Source organism: Eublepharis macularius, chromosome 2, assembly GCF_028583425.1.
Source record: "Eublepharis macularius isolate TG4126 chromosome 2, MPM_Emac_v1.0, whole genome shotgun sequence".
NCBI classification, from domain to species: domain Eukaryota; kingdom Metazoa; phylum Chordata; class Lepidosauria; order Squamata; family Eublepharidae; genus Eublepharis; species Eublepharis macularius.
This window is the reverse complement of record NC_072791.1, coordinates 12,319,264-12,337,971: the sequence shown is the minus strand read 5'-3', so window position 1 is coordinate 12,337,971 and position 18,708 is coordinate 12,319,264. Positions and strand designations below refer to the sequence as shown.

Genomic DNA, 18,708 nt, shown 5'->3' with positions numbered 1-18,708 from the left:
AAACTTGACGGGGCTCCATTTTCCTCTGCAGATCAGAATGGGATGGAAACTACAATTCCCATCAGGCCTTGTCTCTTCTTTTTCACAAAATATTTAAGTGGGAAACCCCAAGGCCGTGATTTCCTTCACAGCTCATCATAAAACTGCAGTTCCTTCATGTGAAATTCCCTGTGAGTTTTTGGAATGGTCTTTGGTTTTCTTCAGCACTGCTAGCCACAAAAACCCCATCATGCTTTGCTACATCTTGTGATGTTTTCCTTGGCATACCGTGTTTTAAGATAACGGAACCCATTTCAGAAGCCTACAAAAACGATTGGTTCTGAACTAGAGCACACACCCCCTCGAAACTGATGCCACTTTAGCATCTTATGGGTTCTTTAGCAACATGGTTTTTTTTAAAAAAAGGATCCCATTCCTCTTGCAAATGCTATTGCACAGTGGTTAAATGGTTAAATCAGCACTCTACTGGTTCGAATCCCACTACTGCCACGAGCTCAGTAGGTGGCCTTGGGTCAGCCACTCCTCTCAGCCCAGCTCCCCAGTTGCATTATGGGAATAATAATAACACCAACTTGTTCACCGCTCTGGGTGAGGCACTAATCTCTCTAGAAGAGCGGTATATAAGCGCAGTTATGATTATTACTATTATTATTTTAAACTATTTGAAATCCCTCAGTGAAGCAGATGTGGCCCATGTGACTTTGAAACTTCTCCCCACTGGTTGCGTAGAGAGAGACCCAGTGGAAATGTGGCAGGCCAACTGGGGAGGGGGAGGACTTCGTCCATAGGAGTCGGTTTTACGGGTGCAGCTTGGTAGGGCTGGAAAACTTGGAAACAAAGTCTGAAATAGCACTTGAACTGGATCACAGTCTCCGTGCGGGAGCACTTTGATTGATTGATTAGATTTTTAGCGTGCCCTCCCCGCAAACAGACTCAGGGCGGGTTACAATAATAAATAAATTACAATGGATTACAATGGATAAAAACAATAAAATAACATCTCAGTACAAATATGAATTTCAGTATTCCAGCAGATGGGGCACCCTTCCCCATTTCGCTGCCCACCATACACCAAGGAAGAAAAGGGTTGGAGGTGTGGGTTGGTGAAACTCTAACTCCCCAAGCATAGCATGGGGGGTAGATGAACCATATGTGCCCCCCCCACTGGTAGGAGACCGGCAGGGAGGCTAATTAGATGGATCCCGTGCTGGCCTCAACCATATGCCTGGTGGAATATCTCTGTCTTACAGGCCCGCCAAAAAGATATAAGATCTTGGCGGGCCTGAGTGTCTTCTGACAGAGAGTTCCACCAGGTTGGGGCCAGGACAGAAAATGCCCTGGCCCTGGTTGAGGCCAGCCGAGCCTCCCTGGGACCAGGGACCACCAGTAGGTGTTTACCTGCAGACCTAAGAGCTTTCTGAGAGCTGAAACAGATGAGACGAGTTCCCTCAATTCAACCTGGATTGAATTGCCTCAAGGTTTGACGGGAAATGTAGGCATTTCTCCTTCCCGTCACTCAGAGGAGGAGGGGGGAGGAGGAGGGCTCCTCTCGCCCGGCTGCCGCCGTTCCCAAGCGCGAGGGACTCGAGGAGCCTGGAAAGTGGTGGGGGGATGCTCTTAGGCTGGGGTGCAGCAGCGGCGGCGCTCTTGCTGCTGCTGCTCGCCGCCGCCGCCTCTCTCGCTGCTGGAGAAGGAAGCCGAGAGGAAGGAGGACGAGAGGAAGAGGCTGGGGGGGGCAGCTGCAGCAAGAGCGCCGCCACGCCCCAGCCTAAGAGCATCCCCCCGCCACTTTCCAGGCTCCTCGAGTCCCTCGTGCTTGGGAACGGTGGCGGCCGGGCGAGAGGAGCCCTCCTCCTCCCCCCTCCTCCTCTGAGCGACGGGAAGGAGAAATGCCTACATTTCCCGTCAAACCTTGAGGCAATTCAACCCAGGTTGAATTGAGGGAACTCGTCTCGTCTGTTTCGGCTCTGAGATACATACGGGGAGAGGTGATCCCTCAGGTATGCTGGTCCCAGTCCATTTAGGGTTTTATTGGTCAGAACCAAAACCCTGAACCTGATCTGGAACTCCACGGGGAGCCAATGCAGAGTTGGAGTCACATGTGCCCTGAATGGAATTCTTGTCAGGACACGAGCAGCAGCATTTTGGACCCGCTGCAGTTTCCAGGTCAGACCCAAGGGAAGCCCTGCGAACAGCGAGTTACAGTAATCTATTCTGGAGGTGATCATTGCATGGATCACTGTCGTTAGGTCATGGGTTGAGAGACAGGGGGGCAAGATGCCTGGCCTGCCAGAGATGGGAAAAGGCAGTTTGGGCAGCTGCCTTGACCTGGGTCTCCATTGACAAGGAGGAATCCAGTGTCACACCAAGGCTCCTGACTGATGGAATGGGCACAAGTGGTGCCCCCTCAAAGGCCAGGAGCTGGATCCCCATATCTACCCCCGCCCATGGCCCAAGTACAGGACCTCCGTCTTCATGGGGTTCAACTTCAGTCTGCTCTGAAAAGAGAGGGGGCATTCTGTACATGAAAAGTAATGCAGCAGAATGATAGCCTGCCATGTGATGCCACCAGGCCCTGCCTTTTCCATCAGCCTCTCCTTGTTTCTCTAGGAATGAGGTCTCTCTGCTCTGCGTCGAAGTCACAAGTTGCCCCAGAAGTAGAGTCCACATTCAAATCATGGCTGTCCTACACATCCCCTGCAAACTACCCCCCTACCCCAGTAGCTTTCTGGTTGGCACAGGAGGGTTCACAAGGAGAAGCAAGGAAGAGTGTTCCAGAGGTGGAACGTGACTTGGCTGCTCTTTGGCTCTAATCTTGAGTGCATCCTGGGGTCAGTTTGGCCCCCAGGGAAAGATGGTGTCTATCAGGGTAAGCAAAATAGCAAAGAGTCCAGTAGCACCTTTAAGACAAACCAACTTTATTGAAGCATAAGCTGTTGAGAGCCACAGCTCTCTTTGTCAGATGCAACAGCTCTCTTCTGATGAAGAAAGCTGTGCCTCTCAAAAGCTTATTTTTATTTTTTTATTTATTACTTTTGATTTATATTCCGTCCTCCCCACACCAGCAGGCTCAGGGCGGATTATATTATTTATATTTTTAATGGCTACTGCTGATGAATTGTGTAGTGTGTTTTAAATTGTTGTGATCCGCCCTGAGCCCACTTGGTTGGGGAGGGTGGACTATAAATTTAAGTAAGTAAATAAATAAATTACAAACACATACAAATTAAAATACATAAAACCATTAATATAAGTTAAGAACCATAAAAACATCCAGAATTATACAATTTAAAATACATATAAACATGAACACAGCCGCACAAAAAGCCAACCGACCCAGCCTTAATCATCTCCAGAGCATCGTAGCAGTAAAGGAGATTACTAAATGGGGGTATTGGTAGTAAGGAGGGCCTATTCCACCATCAGCCGGCCAGGGGGCTCTGCCTAGCACTGCCCATATGCCAGGTGGAACAGCTCCGTCTTGCAGGGCCGGCGGAAAGATAACAAGTCCTGCCAGGCCTTTGTCTCATTAGACAGAGTGTTTCACCAGGCTGTGGCCAGGACCTAAAAGCTACGGTAAAGTTGGTTAGTCTTAAAGGTGCTACTGGACTCTTTGCTATTTTGCTACTGCAGACTAACACAGCTAACTCCTCTGGCTCTATCAGGGTAAGGCGGCCTGCCTCAAGCAGCAGATGTGTAGGAGGGGGAAATGACAGCAAATTGGCAATTATTTTAATTTATCTGAGGACAGATGGGGTGAGTAACATATAGATTTTCCGCCTCCAGTCTCCCAAATGCCCTGGATCCATCTCCGGTGATGCCGGCAGCAAATGAGGTGCCAATTCAGTTACTTTCTTCTGTGGGATCTCACAGAGGAAAGCGGAAGGGCCTTTTGTCATTACAGGTCAGCAGCCTAACATGATAATGCCACAGTTCTGTTCTGCCCAACGAGGCAGAACCGCTCCAGCAAGGCTCGCTCCGAAACAGAGACCCCCATCACAGAGGGAGCCCTTCACACACACACACACACACACACACCTCCCTGTAGCTGCGCTAATGTGGCCATGTCTTTTATTTTTTAAGTGATTCCGATGTACGGAAACAGAGGCCAGTTTGGAAATAAAGCACAACCGACATGCGAGCCACTCAATCTGCAAACACTCGGGAATCTTGTATACAAAGCACCGTAGTTTCAGGTGATGGGGAAAAAAACGGTGTCTGCTTTGTGTGGCAACCCGCTGAGGGGTTGGCACGAAGGGCTGCCTCAACTACCATGAACATGCAAAGACTTTTATCCAATGCATGTCTGCTTAAAGCATATCACAAGCTGGTACGTTTTTCTCCCATCTTTCCTCCAAGGAGCTGACAGCAGGATACGTGGTTCTCTCATTCCCACTTTATCCTCACAACAGCCCTGTGAGGAAGATCAGGCTGAGAGAGAGAAGCTGCTCCAAGGTCACCCAGCAAGCTTCCATGAAAGAGTGCAGATAGGAACACAGATCTTAGTTTGACATGCTAACTACTATGCAACATTGGCAAGGATTGGCGTAAGTCTCGACCGGGACACTTACAAATCAAGTTTCAGGTGGGTAGCTGTGTTGGTCTGCAGTAGAACAGCAGAATTTGAGTCCAGCGGCACCTTAGTGACCAACAAGATTTTCAGGGTGTAAGCTTTCAAGAGTCAAAACTCCCTTCTTAATCTGAAGAATCTGAAAAATGGTCTCTGAAGGAGGGAGCACTGAGTCTCGAAAGCTTATACCCTGAAAATCTTGTTGGTCTCTAAGATGCTACTGGATTCAGATCCTACTATTACAAATCAAGAAAAAAACACATCTTTGTGGCAATAATGTAATGGTCAAATTACACACACGGGCATGTGTGAGCGGCTGGGGGAGAGGGGGATTGCATTCTCCCACAGAAATGGGTCTTCGAAAGAAACATTTTGTATCAAGAAAACCCATATCCATAAAGAGAAAAATTGGCAGTCTGTATTCATTATACAAATTCAGCAAATTGGCATTATATTATATTGAGATGACTCGAGATTAAATGCATACGATGAGCTGTATATTGCTTTGTTTTGTTATTTACATTGGTATATGCATAATCTTTTCCTGCTTTGGTTAGTTAAGGGGTAAACAATTTGTTGTTCAAGGCACCGTCTTAGCCACTCACTGGCCACACCCTTTTGCATCTTTCTCTTATAATGAGGACTAGAAGCTTGCCATAAAAAATAGAAAAGGGGGAGGATGCAGAGATCTCAGTTTGACACTGAGAGATCCCTGTCTTTCGGTGCGACACCTCTGAAGATGCCAGTCACAGCTGCTGGTGAAACATCAGAAACTACAATGCCAAGACCACGGCAATATAGCCAGGAAAATCCGCAACGATGCAGAGATTGTTAGGATTTTGAGTTGTGCATTCAGTGTCAAACCCCGTGCTTTTGCAGAATCACAGAAGACACGATTCTAGGACTTGTAGGGGTAGTTTAGATTCAAGAAACGGGCCCATTATACTGTGGTGCTCTAATCCAATGGTCCCTACACATGTGGGGTTCCATAAGCCAAACTGATGCACGCAGGAGGCTGTCCCCGCAAGCCCCCCCCCCCACAAAACCCGTGTGTGCATATACAAAACCACACCATGTGTATTGCAATACAGGAAAGCTCTGGACTGGAAAGCATCATTGGACTGCACCTGCTTCCTGAAGCGCAAATGAAAAGAAAAATTACCAAGTAAGGTGCATGCTTATAAATAAATACGATATTGCTGTGTCCAGTGGAAGAACTGAAAGTTAACATCGCAACCAACAAGCACAAGCTCCTAGCCTTCCTCATTTACCAGTCACAGTCTCTCTTCTACATGAGACATCTGACATGTGAAGAATACGTGTCGGGAGCTGCAACGGTAGTCAGGAAGGGTAGTTTAAAAAGATAGAGCTGGCAGCAGGACAAAGGCTTTGCCATACACTGGAGCTGTGTGAAAGAGCTCTGAAATGCCCATTATAACTTCTGCAGGTCCAAGCCTGGCTCTGGAAGGCAGCTCCAGCCCATTTCCATTCCTCCTTGCCCTCTGGTTGCGATCCCACACAGTTTTAGACTGGAGAGGTGAAATTGACAGAGCCTTTGGGGAGGCAAAGATGAAATTAACAAACCCTCTGAGGAGCGATCTCCACTGGCTATGTCTTTTTAAACTACACTTCCTGGCTAACACTGCGTCTCCCTACACTTGATGAACATGCGCCAAGGCGTCTCGTGTATAGAGACTCAAAGCCTCCCTCACCAAATCCCACTTCCAACCCCTTTCTTCCCATCCTCCTCTCCTTCCCAGCCACATACAATTCCCTCCCCATTAGCAATTGGCCCTATCCTGCTATCTGCCAATTAAGCTCTGCTGGTTGCTTCTGGCTGAATACGGTTGTCATGGTGCATGGGGAACTGGTTCCTCTAGAACAAAAACCCCATTACAAGCACATGGTTCGAAGTCCTTTGCTTTAAATGGAGTGAGCTGGCTTATGTTCGACCAAACTGATTAGACTGGAAATTCCACAGAGGTATAAAGTTGCCTTTATTTTGCAAGCCACCTCAAGAGAGTTGGCATAAACATGTTCTAAATAAGTAAAAGCTGATAACCCCAAGCAAGTAATGGGCACACGGGGAAAGGGGGCCGGTATGCCATCCCGGGGAATTTGGATGTCTCAAGTGAGTGGATGGGACAAATATTAGATCTTTGCTGGATTCCACCAAAGCTCCATCGAGTTCAGCATCCAAATGCTCACAGCAGCCAAACAGCTACTGCTGGGGGGCCCACAAGCAAGCGGGGCAAGTTCTCCAGCCAGGCCTCCAGGCCATTTCTCGGGGCGATATCACAAAGGGGAGGCATGAATGCACTTTATGGGCTTGGCTTGCTCCCAGTGACTGGCAATATGGGAGGCAATAAGCATCACACTACGTGGACTCACACTGCTGCTGGCAGGTTCCGGGAGCAGTGCCTTTAGCAACACTACAGGGGACTTAGATCAGACCCTCTGGCCAGCAGCAGTCTAAGAACATGCCACTGGAGTGCGTCTTGAGTAGTGTAAGAAGACTGCTTGGAATGACAAAATCACTTGAACTGGGTTTGCCTAGCAGAGCAACAATACAACAGCTGGTCATCCAGAAAGTGCCTTCCTACTAGTTGGAGATACACTACCTCTGAACATGAAGGTTCCACCAAAACTCAAAGTTGTGGAGAAAACATACCCTACATAATTATTTTTTAAAATTTTTTAAAGCCATCTAAATTTTAAAACCAGGTGACTGAACCTTGCAGCAACGCGTTATCAGTTCATCATTTGTTGTGCGGTGGAGCTTACCATTTTGTTCTGCTAGCACCTGGGCATTCTCCGGGCATACAGCACCTTCTTGCTGGCACAAGACGGCATCACAAGAAAGTGCCTCGCCCTGGGCAGATGTACAGACCACGGGCAGAACACAGCAGGGTTGTGTGAACTACTACACTCGGAGCTTCCATGCTCAAAGTGCTTCACGGACATTACTTTGCTGTGTCCTTCACAACAGCCTTGTAAAGTAGGCTATTACGATCCCCACATATTGCAGATGGAGGGGGCTGAGGATAAGAGAGGCTGTTTCCCCACAGTGAGAATTCTGCACGTTGCTCTCATTGGCAGTGTCTATCAGAGGTATTCACACTGGCAGGGGAGCTTCCACGCAATTTTCTGTGCGCTTCCTACCAGGGAAAAGCCTTCTCGTGGTGCAGTGGGAAAAATGTCTGCAGTGAAGAGCTAAGGGCTTAAAAAAACATTGGCGATTGCTATTACCAGGGCGTTTTTTCAGCGGAAACATGTTGGAATGGAGTTCCGGCACCTCTTGAAAATACTCGGCAATAGTGCGTGAAAATAATATTATTTCAAAGAATCCTGTGTGTTTCTTCCTCAGTTCTGCCACCTCTTTTTCCCAAAAAAACCCCCTGGCTATTACCATTAAAAGTATATATATATCCCACAGAAAGCCTTCAGAAAGCCAAAGACTACCGGCAGGAAAATGGCATTGATGTGGGCATGGTCTTTGACGATGCACACCTTTCCATACAGATGACACGACGGCATGCTTGGACTGCACTGTTTCCAAGAACATTGTAGGAAAGCAGGTTTGGGAAAAAACATACCGAGGACAGGGAAAACCTGGGAAGAAAAACATTTTGATGTTGTGTGGATGCTCCCAAAGGGGGCATGGGGCACGGCTCAGTGGTAAAGCATCCACTTTGCATGCAGAAGGCCCCAGGTTCAGTCCCTGAAAAAAGACTGGCAAGTAGGAGATGTGAAAGACCTCGTCCTGGAGAGCTGCTGCCAGTCTAAATAGATTGATCAAAGGCCTGGATTTGGCCAGGGTGGAACAAAACCTGCACATGGAAGCAGCAGCCACAATGGCTTGCCTAGGGCCACCTAATGGGATGGCAAGATTCGAACCAGGGACTCCCGATTCAACACCTTGGTCAGCCTGTTATGCCAGTGTGAAGAAATGCTTCCTTGCGCCTGCCTTAAACCCACCACCCACCAAAACTTCATGGGGTGATGCTGAATCCCACCACATGACCGCAGGGAGAAATTTCTCTCCATTCGCCTCTCCTGCCTCTGTCCCTGCAGGGCTGCAGGTGCAGGAGCAGCCCTTGTAAGGAAACACAGCGGCTCCCAAAATGCATGCGCAAGAGCATGCTGGATTCCAAGGAGGACAAAACGGAAAAGAACATGCGCAGGCAGGGTTGTGGAAATCTGTTTTGGCTGCCCCCCAAACAGGACGAGGCCCATACAGTTGTTAATTATAATAACTGTGCTTTTACTTGCTGTTCTAATAAATGGATCTCAGCTCTTGCCCGCTCTTCGGAGCTGATCATTATTCCGTCCAAGACTTGAAGGCTGGGAAGGCGGAACACCAGTAGGGGGCGGTGGCAAATCTTGCGGGACACCTGGAGGGCAGGAAGGAAGAGAGGGGGGATCATTGGTGAGCTCCTGAGTGAATTATTGAGCTGTTTTTGTTCACATCCCTTCCGGAGGTCTTACTTCAGGCTTTGCTAAGGGCGGCTCTAGATTATGCATGAGCATCGACTTGTTTTAAGGTGCTCTATGCAGTCACACGGCAGCTGCGAGGAACGGCTTCTTTTAAAACAAGGAGAGCTAAAAGGGGTTTGGAATGGCACAACAAGGGGAGGAAAGGGTCCCGCCCTCTCCCCAATGCCCAAAGAAAGGCAAGCCGGTCAAGGAAGAGGTGAAATAGGTCAGAGGGCTGGTGAAATTATGAGAATGGTTAAGCGAAAATTTAGAGGTCAAAGAGCAAGGTTTCAGCTGCTCTCTCAGACAGTCAATCTTGTCCAAGGTGGTTTAGGTCACAATGGCCACGGGGAAAGGCACTCTGTGCATGCTAATAGGCATTCTTATCCATTACAACACCATAATAAGGGGACCCATGGAGTAGGTGAAAATCCCATCTCCACTTGAAGGCCCCTGCTACCTCTCCTCTTATTTATTTAGAATATATGTATACCCTTTTTCCAGACACAGTCAGGGCCCAAGATAGGTGACAACAATCGATATATGACTAAGGATTAAAGATGGGCACGAACCGAAATACGAACCAAAATTCATGGTGAACCAGGCTGGTTCGTGGTTTGAGAACCAGCAGTTCATCAGTTCCCATTTCTGACGAACCGCCACTAACTTTAGGCTGGTTCATTTGGTTCGTTTTTTGGTTCGTCACTGTAGACAGCCTGGTGACGATCAATCAGTTCCCTAGGCAACAGGGGATAGACTTCCTGTAGACCTTCTGCTGACCTGGAAGTGGCCTTCTGCTGGCCCGGAAGTGATTTTCTGCTGGCCCAGAAGTGATGATTTTCTGACCTGGATGTGATGTTTTCACGAACCAAATGAACTGGTTCGTGAACCGGGGACAGGTTCATGAAAGTTTGTGGTTCGTGAAATTTGAGGAACCACAAACCACATGGTTGTTTTTTTTTCTGATTTGTGCCCATCTCTACTAGGGATGTCAGGCCATTCCTGGCAAACAGCGGGAGCTTGGGAGTGGGGACATGTGGGGGGCAGGGCTGCCAATCTAGCATGTGCCATGATGTCACTTCCAGGAAAACCTGGAAATGATGTCATGTCACTCTAGGAATAAGCAATTCCTAGAGCAATGTGACATCACTTCTGGGCTTTTTCCAGAAGTGATGTTACACTGTGCACAACAACAGCTATTTTAAAAAATTTTCTCTGAGTAACCGTGAGCAATACAGCTTGCCAACAGGCAGTTATCTGCCATAGCAGGAGGCCTGGCAATCCTATATACGTTACAAACATAACCATCTTTTAAAATAATTTACACATATATTTAAAAGTATGTGATTAAAATAGATAATATTGGATACATTGCTGAGTGAAGGCCAAGTTTCAGGAGAAAATACAGGTTAAAATAACGCCCCAGAGCAGGAGTTACTCCCACAATACTTCTGTTCCTCATATCTGACTTGTAGGAAAACTCCACGATACTCTGGAACTCCATCTGAAGGACTCAGCTGTTCGACGCTGAGCCCCAGAGGCAGCAATTCTGGGACCAAGTGAGAAGCCTCAAGGAAACAGAGATGACCTGCTTTTCTCCCTTTATGGGATTCCAGCGAACTGCCTATCCTTTGGTTTGCTCCAGGCAAGAATACAGGCAGACAGAAAAGCTCAAAAGCATAGGAAGGTGGAAAGACAGCGAAAAAGTGTTTAAAATAATGTAGCCCAATACAAGATGATCAGTGTCTGTCCTCAATTCAGTCTGAACATAGTGAGTAGCAGTTACCAGATTGAGAGGTAATAGGAAACATGTGCTTTTGTGTAATCTTGGGAGTGGGGGGGATTGGATACTCACTGGATTTCCACATATTGTCAGCTCCTTAAGGCAAGGAAGACAGTCAAGTTTTTCAAGTTCTGATAAATCCTGTCCCAAGATAAAAAAAAAGAATGCAATACAAGAGCTTGGTGAAACTTGGTAGCAAAACTACGATGAACCACCTGCAGAGACCTCTTTTAGGAAGCTCTTTTGGGATCATCTAGGACCAATTTTATTTAGATCTGCAGTTTGGAGGAAGCTGCAGGAAATTGCTTTTATTTATTTGAAGCATTTTTTAAGCCTCCTTTCTCCCAGAAAGGATTCTTGGTACCGTTCTCAGCATGAATAGAAAGGCCAGCCTATTGGCCTAGGACAGGGATTCCCCAATGTGATGCCCTTGGGTGCCGTGGTGCCTGCCAACACCTTTCCTGGTGCCCGCTAGGTGCTTTTAGAAAGTGGGTGGGGCCAAGTAAAGCTCTTGCTCAGCAGGTCTTCTGATTGGCCACTGGAGATCTGATTGGCTGTGCAAATTAAAATAATGTTTCTGTAACAGCTTCCACCACAGTGCTGGTTTTATTCTCTCTCTCCTCTCAATATTTAAAAATTACCCTTGTTCTCCACTGCACTTGGGCTTCCCATGTGTGTATGGCTCCACATCCCACAGCAGCCATTTTGTGGTTATGCCCACCACCCTGTCAGAATTCTAAAAGTGCCCACAAGCTGAAAAAAGTTTGGGATCCTTGGCCTAGGGGCATCTTTTCCCCATTTGAGCTGGGAGCAGGCCTCCTATTTACCCATCTGGGAAAGGAAATTATCAGCCCTCACCCCCAATTTCCCACCCCTGAGGAACTGAGGAGTCAGAGACAAAATGGCCTCCACATAGTGACACTCTAGGATTTCCCCCTAGTCTCTATGGTCTTTATCACAGTGCCCAGAGCATCATGTGGAAGTGACATCACATTCTCCCTGAACTACACCTTCCTCAGGCACTGTCCCCCAAATCTTCCAGCATTTGCCACGGCAGAGTTGGGAACCCTAGCTGGGAGAGGCATCTTCAAAGTTGGAAGCAGTGTGAGAGATTCATATGCCACATCCAACTTGGAGCAAGAAGGGTCCTAGGGAACTGTGGATGTGGCCCTCAAGGTGACCTTTCAGCCTACTCCACAGTTATGGTTTTGGATACCCAAAGCAGCACAATGAATTATCCCAATTGGTAATTCTTAACTACTACTTCATTGGGTTCATTATTGCTAGAACAAGCCAAAATGACTGTGAAACATGATCCACTGCAAAAACAGCAAGAAGACTAGAATAAATAACTGGGGCCTTCCGCATCCAGCATATCGAGTCAGATCCACCATACCTGGATTTTATTGAGGCCAAGGGAAAGCTTCTGTAGCTTTACCAAGGACTGCAAATGGTTCAGTTCTCGCAGGCGGTTCTCCTCCAGATGAAGAGCCAGCAGGGAGCTCTGCTTGGCAAAGGAGTTTTCACTGATCATTTTAACTCGGTTGTGATCCAGCACCAACTCCTGCAGAAGCTGCAGACCCTCCAGACCTTCGATCTGGCTGATTTCGTTGCCTGTTGGACCAAGATGTATTTATTTATTTTACTTTACTTCGTTTACACCCTGCCTTTCTCCTCAACGGGGACCCAAAGTGGCGCGTATGGCTCTGCTCTCCTCCATTTTATCCTCATAACAACCCTGTGAGGTAGGTTAGGCTGAGTTGATGTGACTGGCCCAAGGTCACCCAGTAAGCTTCCATGACAGTGTAGGGATTCGAACCTTGGCCTCCCAGATCCTAGTCTGACACTGCCACCAATAAGCCATGCCGACTCTCAAGACAATGGCTTGGATCCTAAAATTTCACTAATGAAAGGGGGAAGCAGTTTTCCTTCTCCCACCAAGTGCCATCAAATTGAGATCAAAGATCTGTGTCCGCAGAAGAACGTAGAAGATGAAATGGAATGCCAGTAGCATATAAAAACACATGGGCCATTTTCACACTGCGTACCGGCGCCAGAACTGCAGTTCTTGTGCGAAATCGCGCCAGAAGGACGCTGTCGTTCCGGGAGCTTGGCGCGATGTTTCGGGGCCGGTAAGCAGTGTGAAAACGGCCCCGGAAACAACCCTGGATAACGATAACAAAAGTCTTTGGGTCTTCTTTACTTACCCTGTAAAAACAGGTACTTCAGGTTTTTTAGCCTGCTAATCTGCAGCAGGGCCAAGTTGGTAATCCCATTGTAGCCCAAATGAAGGACTTCTAGATTCTGCATTATTGGTGATAAGCTGTCGTTGAATCCCCCGTCCCTAAAGCAAAATAGGGGCTTGGTCAGTGCATAAAGCTCAGTGATAAACTCCCATGTCTAATGTGCACAAAAGAAAATTCTTTTCCAGAGCGCGAGTATTAAAAGAAAAAAAAATAACCACCCAGCCCTGCTACATTTTTGGAAGTTGGTTTCATCTTGGTCTGTAGTAGAAGAGCAAGATTCAGATTCAGTAGTAACTTAAAGCCCAAGTAGATTTCCAGGCTATGAGTTTTTGAGAGTCAGAGATCACAACCTGGAAAACTAATTAATCTTTTAAGGTGCTACTGGACCTGAATCTTGCACTTTTGGAAGAATAATAGATTGAGGTGGGACTGAATCCATACTGTGAACCTCCATCAAAAACATGGAAAGACACTCTTTTGCCCACAGAACACCTAATGGAAGAAAGAAGAAACAGCTGGAAACAGCTGTTTGGTTCTATTAAGTAAAAGTTTTATGATGACCCCCTTAGCAACAGCCATATGCTGGGAAGGCAAAACAAAACCTCCAAATGCAATAGTTCTGCCACTTCACTTAAGAAAATTTGGGGCTCAGCCAAGCGGAGCTCATTCTGGAAACGGGAACTGCAGCTCTGGTTCTTCGCAGTCAAGACACGCTGAGGAATTTATGGTCATTTTGATGCAGGACACGGCAGCCAGCCTGGAGATGCGGCCAAGGGAACACGCCGAGATAGCAGCGATGGTTCGGTGCCCAACAGCTCAGGACAGTCGCTTGGGGCTTCACAGCCCACAGAAGGCACTGAAATGCTGTGCTCATCCTCTGAGCAACGGGTCCCTCCTGAGGCTGAAGTTGAGGACAGGCAAAACGAAATGCTTCTTTACTCAATGAGTAATTTAATTGTATGGATTCACTGCCAGCGGACAGATGGATGAACACAAGTGTTAAAAAAAAGGGGTATTAGACAGATTTGTGGAGGAGAGGTCCATCTATGGCTAGCCATGGTGAGTACAGGGAGGCTCCAGATAGAGAGGAAGCAAATATCTGCAACCCAGGGCTAGCAGACAGCATCAGAGGGAGGCCTTCGACTCTGTCCTATGTTTGGTGCCCTCCAGGTCCACCAGCTGGTCACTGCATGAGACAGGAGGATGGACTAGACAGACCACTGGATTGATCCAGGAGGACTCTTGTTATGTCCCTCTGACAGATCGTTCCCTCCTGCCTTCAGCCAGATGGTCTCCGATCCCCCCAAGACTTCTGTTTTCCATAACTGCAGAGGAACTGTCATCATGGGACTTTCAGAGATGCACTAAAAATCTCAGGTTTACGTACCTCTCACCTGCTACCAGTCACCCACCTTAGTTTGAAGCGTAAAAACTCATTTCTTGAGAGCCAAGAGTTCATTGCACTGAGCGCATCCACCCACCACTTCTTTGGGGATTTTTGGTCAGATCCCCTAACATGTGATTTAGCCTCAAAAAGCAGTCTGGGAGAGGCAGGGGGAGGCTGATGTGAACGAGAGCAAGGGAAGGGAAAATTCAACTCTTCCCTCCAGGCCGCTTTGCTGATTGCAACCCAACTTCCTTGTTGGAATTCAGACAATACCTGCTGGCTTTGTAAGCCCCTTGCTGTCCGTAGCCACTGGACGTCACTTTTTGATGCAGCAGCTGCCTGTTTGACAGGTGGTTCTGGTGCTTTTGTCTGGGGAGGATGGACTCGATGTGATTGTAGTTGAGGCAGAGTACCTGCATAAAAATCAGCCGGGGGACATGAAACACATTCTGCTCAGGTCCACTGTATTATGACGACACCATGTCAGTAATATAATTAATGTAAACCTGTGGTTGACCTCGGGGGGTGGATTACAATGTTAAAAGAGTCCAGGAGGAAGGCTCGGCCAAGAGGTCCCTATGGCATGGGCATGGGGGCTCTTCAGGTTGGACCCGCTGACTTGCTGTGGCCTCCTCCCACATCATCACCACCTCGGTTTGAGCCAAGAGACTCATATGGTTACTGGTACCCGCCAGCTCTTCTCAGGTCAACTCATTCCTGGGTTCACCAGAGGACCTCCAAGGTCCACCTCTGGTTGAAGCTCAAAGAGAAGCTTCTCAGACATGGCTTCCATAGCCTTGCTATGGCCACGTCTCCATGCAAATAGCAAGGGCTGCCCCCATCCTTTGCCTCTAGAGACTCAAGAGGCTGCTACTTTTCCTACGTATGGGTGAGTACTTTACAGCCTATATAGGATTCATCCCGTTACAGCTTTAGGATGGTAGACTGCTATCGAACACTCCCATTTTACAGATGCAAGGAATGAGGCTGACATATAGGACTGATTTACCTGTGCACTGGAATGGGTCTTCTCCCCACCCCCCCAGTAACGCCTATAAAAAGCATGAATGGATGAAATTCTCCTGTTTATTTATCTAAAATATTCACATCTCGCCTTATCTTCTTAGGGTGATTCATGTACAATATAATGTATGAATGGGGCCAATTTGTGCAAGCCTCTCCCCCCATCCCAAAGGTCCAGAGAAGGTCTGAAGAAGCAGAAAAGATTTGACTGCTGAAGCAAAGTGGATCTAACCCTGAATGGGAGACTGTCTGATAGTGCGGTGCTAAGAAAAGTGACATCCTTTCTAAGGCCATTGATGTCAAGGATGGAACTCTGCTCAGCATGGCACTGTGAGACTCCCTAGGTAAACCACTCTTATGTTTTTTGTAGGAAGCAATACGATAACATAAATGGGGTCGATATGCCCATCCTGTGTAACGTTATGCCCTGACCTGGATGACCCAGTCTAGCCTGATCTTGTCAGATCTCAGAAGCTAAGCAGCATTGGCCCTGGTTATACTTGGATGGGAGATCACCAAGGAAGTCCAGGGTTGCTTGAAAACCCATTGAGGGGTTGCCAATAGTCAGCTATGACTTGACAGCACTCCAAATCAGCATCATGCGATGAAGACATCAAGGCATCGCCACTGTTCTAATGATAACGCCCAGCACTTCGGTTATTCAAAGCCCTGCACACACTTTCCTTGTTGTAATCAAGAACCTTGTGAGGCAGATCAGCATTATGACTCCCATACTGCAAGACGGGAGGCTGAACCAAAAACAGCTTGCCTAATGCCACCTTCTGAATTCAGAGCAGAGTTTAGATTTGAATTGGGGACTTACTGACTCACCGCTCGGTGTCCCAGCTGCTACGACGTTACCAGCTCTCAGTACAAAACAACCTACAGCAGTGTGGTGACACTGAGAGATCTCTGTCTTTCGGTGCTACACCTCTGAAGATGCCAGTCACAGCTGCTGGCGAAACGTCAGGAACTACAATGCCAAGACCACGGCCATACAGCCCGGAAAATCCAAAACAACCATCAACCTACAGCAGTTTGCACAGAAAATCTGTGCTGGGATGTAAACCCACACCCCTGCAAGCCCAAGTCCAAATCTCCATCCGTGAGAAGCTGCCAGCTCCCAAGGAAAGGCAGAGGTCGTGAGGGGAAAGCAAAGCTCTGCAGCAGGTAGACAAACTTTTGACCACCTAGATCTGTTGGTGGGGTTAAAATCCTCCCCTTCATATGCAACCCAGAAACGACTGTATGAGCAAAGCTGAAATGGCCGTGATACAATCCTGAGGTTTTTTCTCCCCCACCCTTTCTTCTATCATGGAGTTCCCAGAAGGTCTCCCGTCCTGGCGCTGGCCTGCTTAGCTGCGGCAAATTTGCTTGTATGCCTTCCAGCCATAACCTGGAGCCCGATCTAGGTCAATCCTGGAAATATACTCTCTTCCAGGACAGAAAAGAAAGATGAAGGAATCACGAGTGTCTCACCTTGATATTCGGGAGGAAAATCAAACCACTGAAAGAGGTGAGATTGTTGTTCTGCAAATTCACACTGTAGATGTTTTTAAACTGGTCTGGTGGCATGAGATCTATTGTTCTACATCAGGCAAAAAAAGGGTTTGAAAGGGGGGAAAAATCAAATCAGTGTCAAATAAATCCAATGCAGTCTGTAGCTGCCCTTTTCTGTACCTTTTCCAGGGATGCATCCACATGGGCATCATTCCCCCATACAGACAGGATCCCGCCCTCCCATTTTGGGAAGGGGCAAAAGGGGTTGCCAGGTGTTTGGGGGGGGGCACACAACTATAGCCTCTTAACACTTCTGCACCATTGCAACAGAGTGAAAGAGGGAGGGGTGGCATCAGGAGCGAGCAGGGCACCGATTTGGTGCACAAATGTTGTCCTTGGAAGCCCTCACGCCGCTCACTGCAGTTTCCACAAGGGGTGTACCTTTCCCCTGTCCCCATGTGGAAACAGCCCAGTTCTATACATCATCTTAAAAAGGTTCCCATAAGAGCTGAAATTGTGGATTGCCAGAAAAAGTTAACTAAAACGATCAAGATGTTAGAACAGACTCCCTATGAACAAATGCTAACGCGGTTGAGTTTTTTTTAGTTTAGATGGCAAAAGCAGTGAAAGGGAGATATGAGAGCAGCTTATAAAATTATGGGTAGGGCAGAGGAAGAAGAAAACACCAGAATAAATGAGGGGGGAGGGGGGCACCTTGCCAGATGAAACTGATTGGGCAGACGGAACACAGAACTTCTTCATCCAGCACATAGCTGACCAATGGAATTCACTTGTGCAAGACGTGGCTAGAATGAGGTGGTTGACTGGTATAACTTCAGTCAGCAGGGGAGGGATTCCATTGTTCCCAGTTTCCCTACATCAGTAATTCCCTGTATGTGGAAAACTAACATGGCAGGCAAAGATTTTCAGCCTGAAGTGCTACTTTTTTATTTGCAGTATTTTTTTTTTATGTTGTGCAGCATTAAATATGTGAACCTCCGGTCCCCAGAATAGTTTTTATTAGTATTTCAAAGGTTTTAAGCAGGTTTTAAACTAGAATGTGTCTTTTTCTTTAAATTTGCTAACAGCAGCGTGGGAAGCCCTGTTTTGGTTAGCAAAACTGAATAGACCTAAAAGAGTAAGAACTCTCTTCCCTTCTCACGAGGTCCTGATCAGGGCTGCTCATGCGCATAATTTGTTTTTACAGATTGAGGGAGACTTGTGATTTCCACTGTGTTTGATGTATTGTCGAAGGCTTTCACGGCCGGAGAACGATGGTTGTTGTGGCTTTTCCGGGCTGTATTGCCGTGGTCTTGGCATTGTAGTTCCTGACGTTTCGCCAGCAGCTGTGGCTGGCATCTTCAGAGGTGTAGCACCAAAAGACAGAGATCTGTCTTTTGGTGCTACACCTCTGAAGATGCCAGCCACAGCTGCTGGCGAAACGTCAGGAACTACAATGCCAAGACCACGGCAATACAGCCCGGAAAAGCCACAACAACCATCCACTGTGTTTGTTTAAGAGGAAGGAGAACAAGAAGGGAGGGACTGCTTGCTTCTTTGCCTCCTGAAAAAGAGGAGCGCGAACATATCTTAAGAAATGCTCAACAACAGAAACTATATTTCAGGAAGCTTTAGAATCTGTTTTTTGTGGTCATTTTTAAGAAAAGCCCAGAGGAGCAGTCGCGAGAGCATGGCTGTATGGCTCTTCCAACGCAGAGAGCTG

General features: G+C 47.5%; 1 protein-coding gene across 1 annotated transcript in view; it reads right to left on the bottom strand.

Moving 5' to 3' along the window:
• The window catches only part of LRRC9 (leucine rich repeat containing 9), a 77,096-nt gene that overhangs the window by 8,032 nt on the left and 50,356 nt on the right, over window positions 1-18,708 (bottom strand). The window contains exons 25-30 of the mRNA XM_054971950.1: window positions 16,965-17,073; window positions 14,736-14,875; window positions 13,037-13,173; window positions 12,226-12,443; window positions 10,902-10,970; window positions 8,839-8,964 (exon numbers count right to left, since the gene is read on the bottom strand). Coding sequence (XP_054827925.1) covers window positions 8,839-8,964; window positions 10,902-10,970; window positions 12,226-12,443; window positions 13,037-13,173; window positions 14,736-14,875; window positions 16,965-17,073 — 799 coding nt within the window. The remainder of the gene's footprint in view (window positions 1-8,838; window positions 8,965-10,901; window positions 10,971-12,225; window positions 12,444-13,036; window positions 13,174-14,735; window positions 14,876-16,964; window positions 17,074-18,708) is intronic.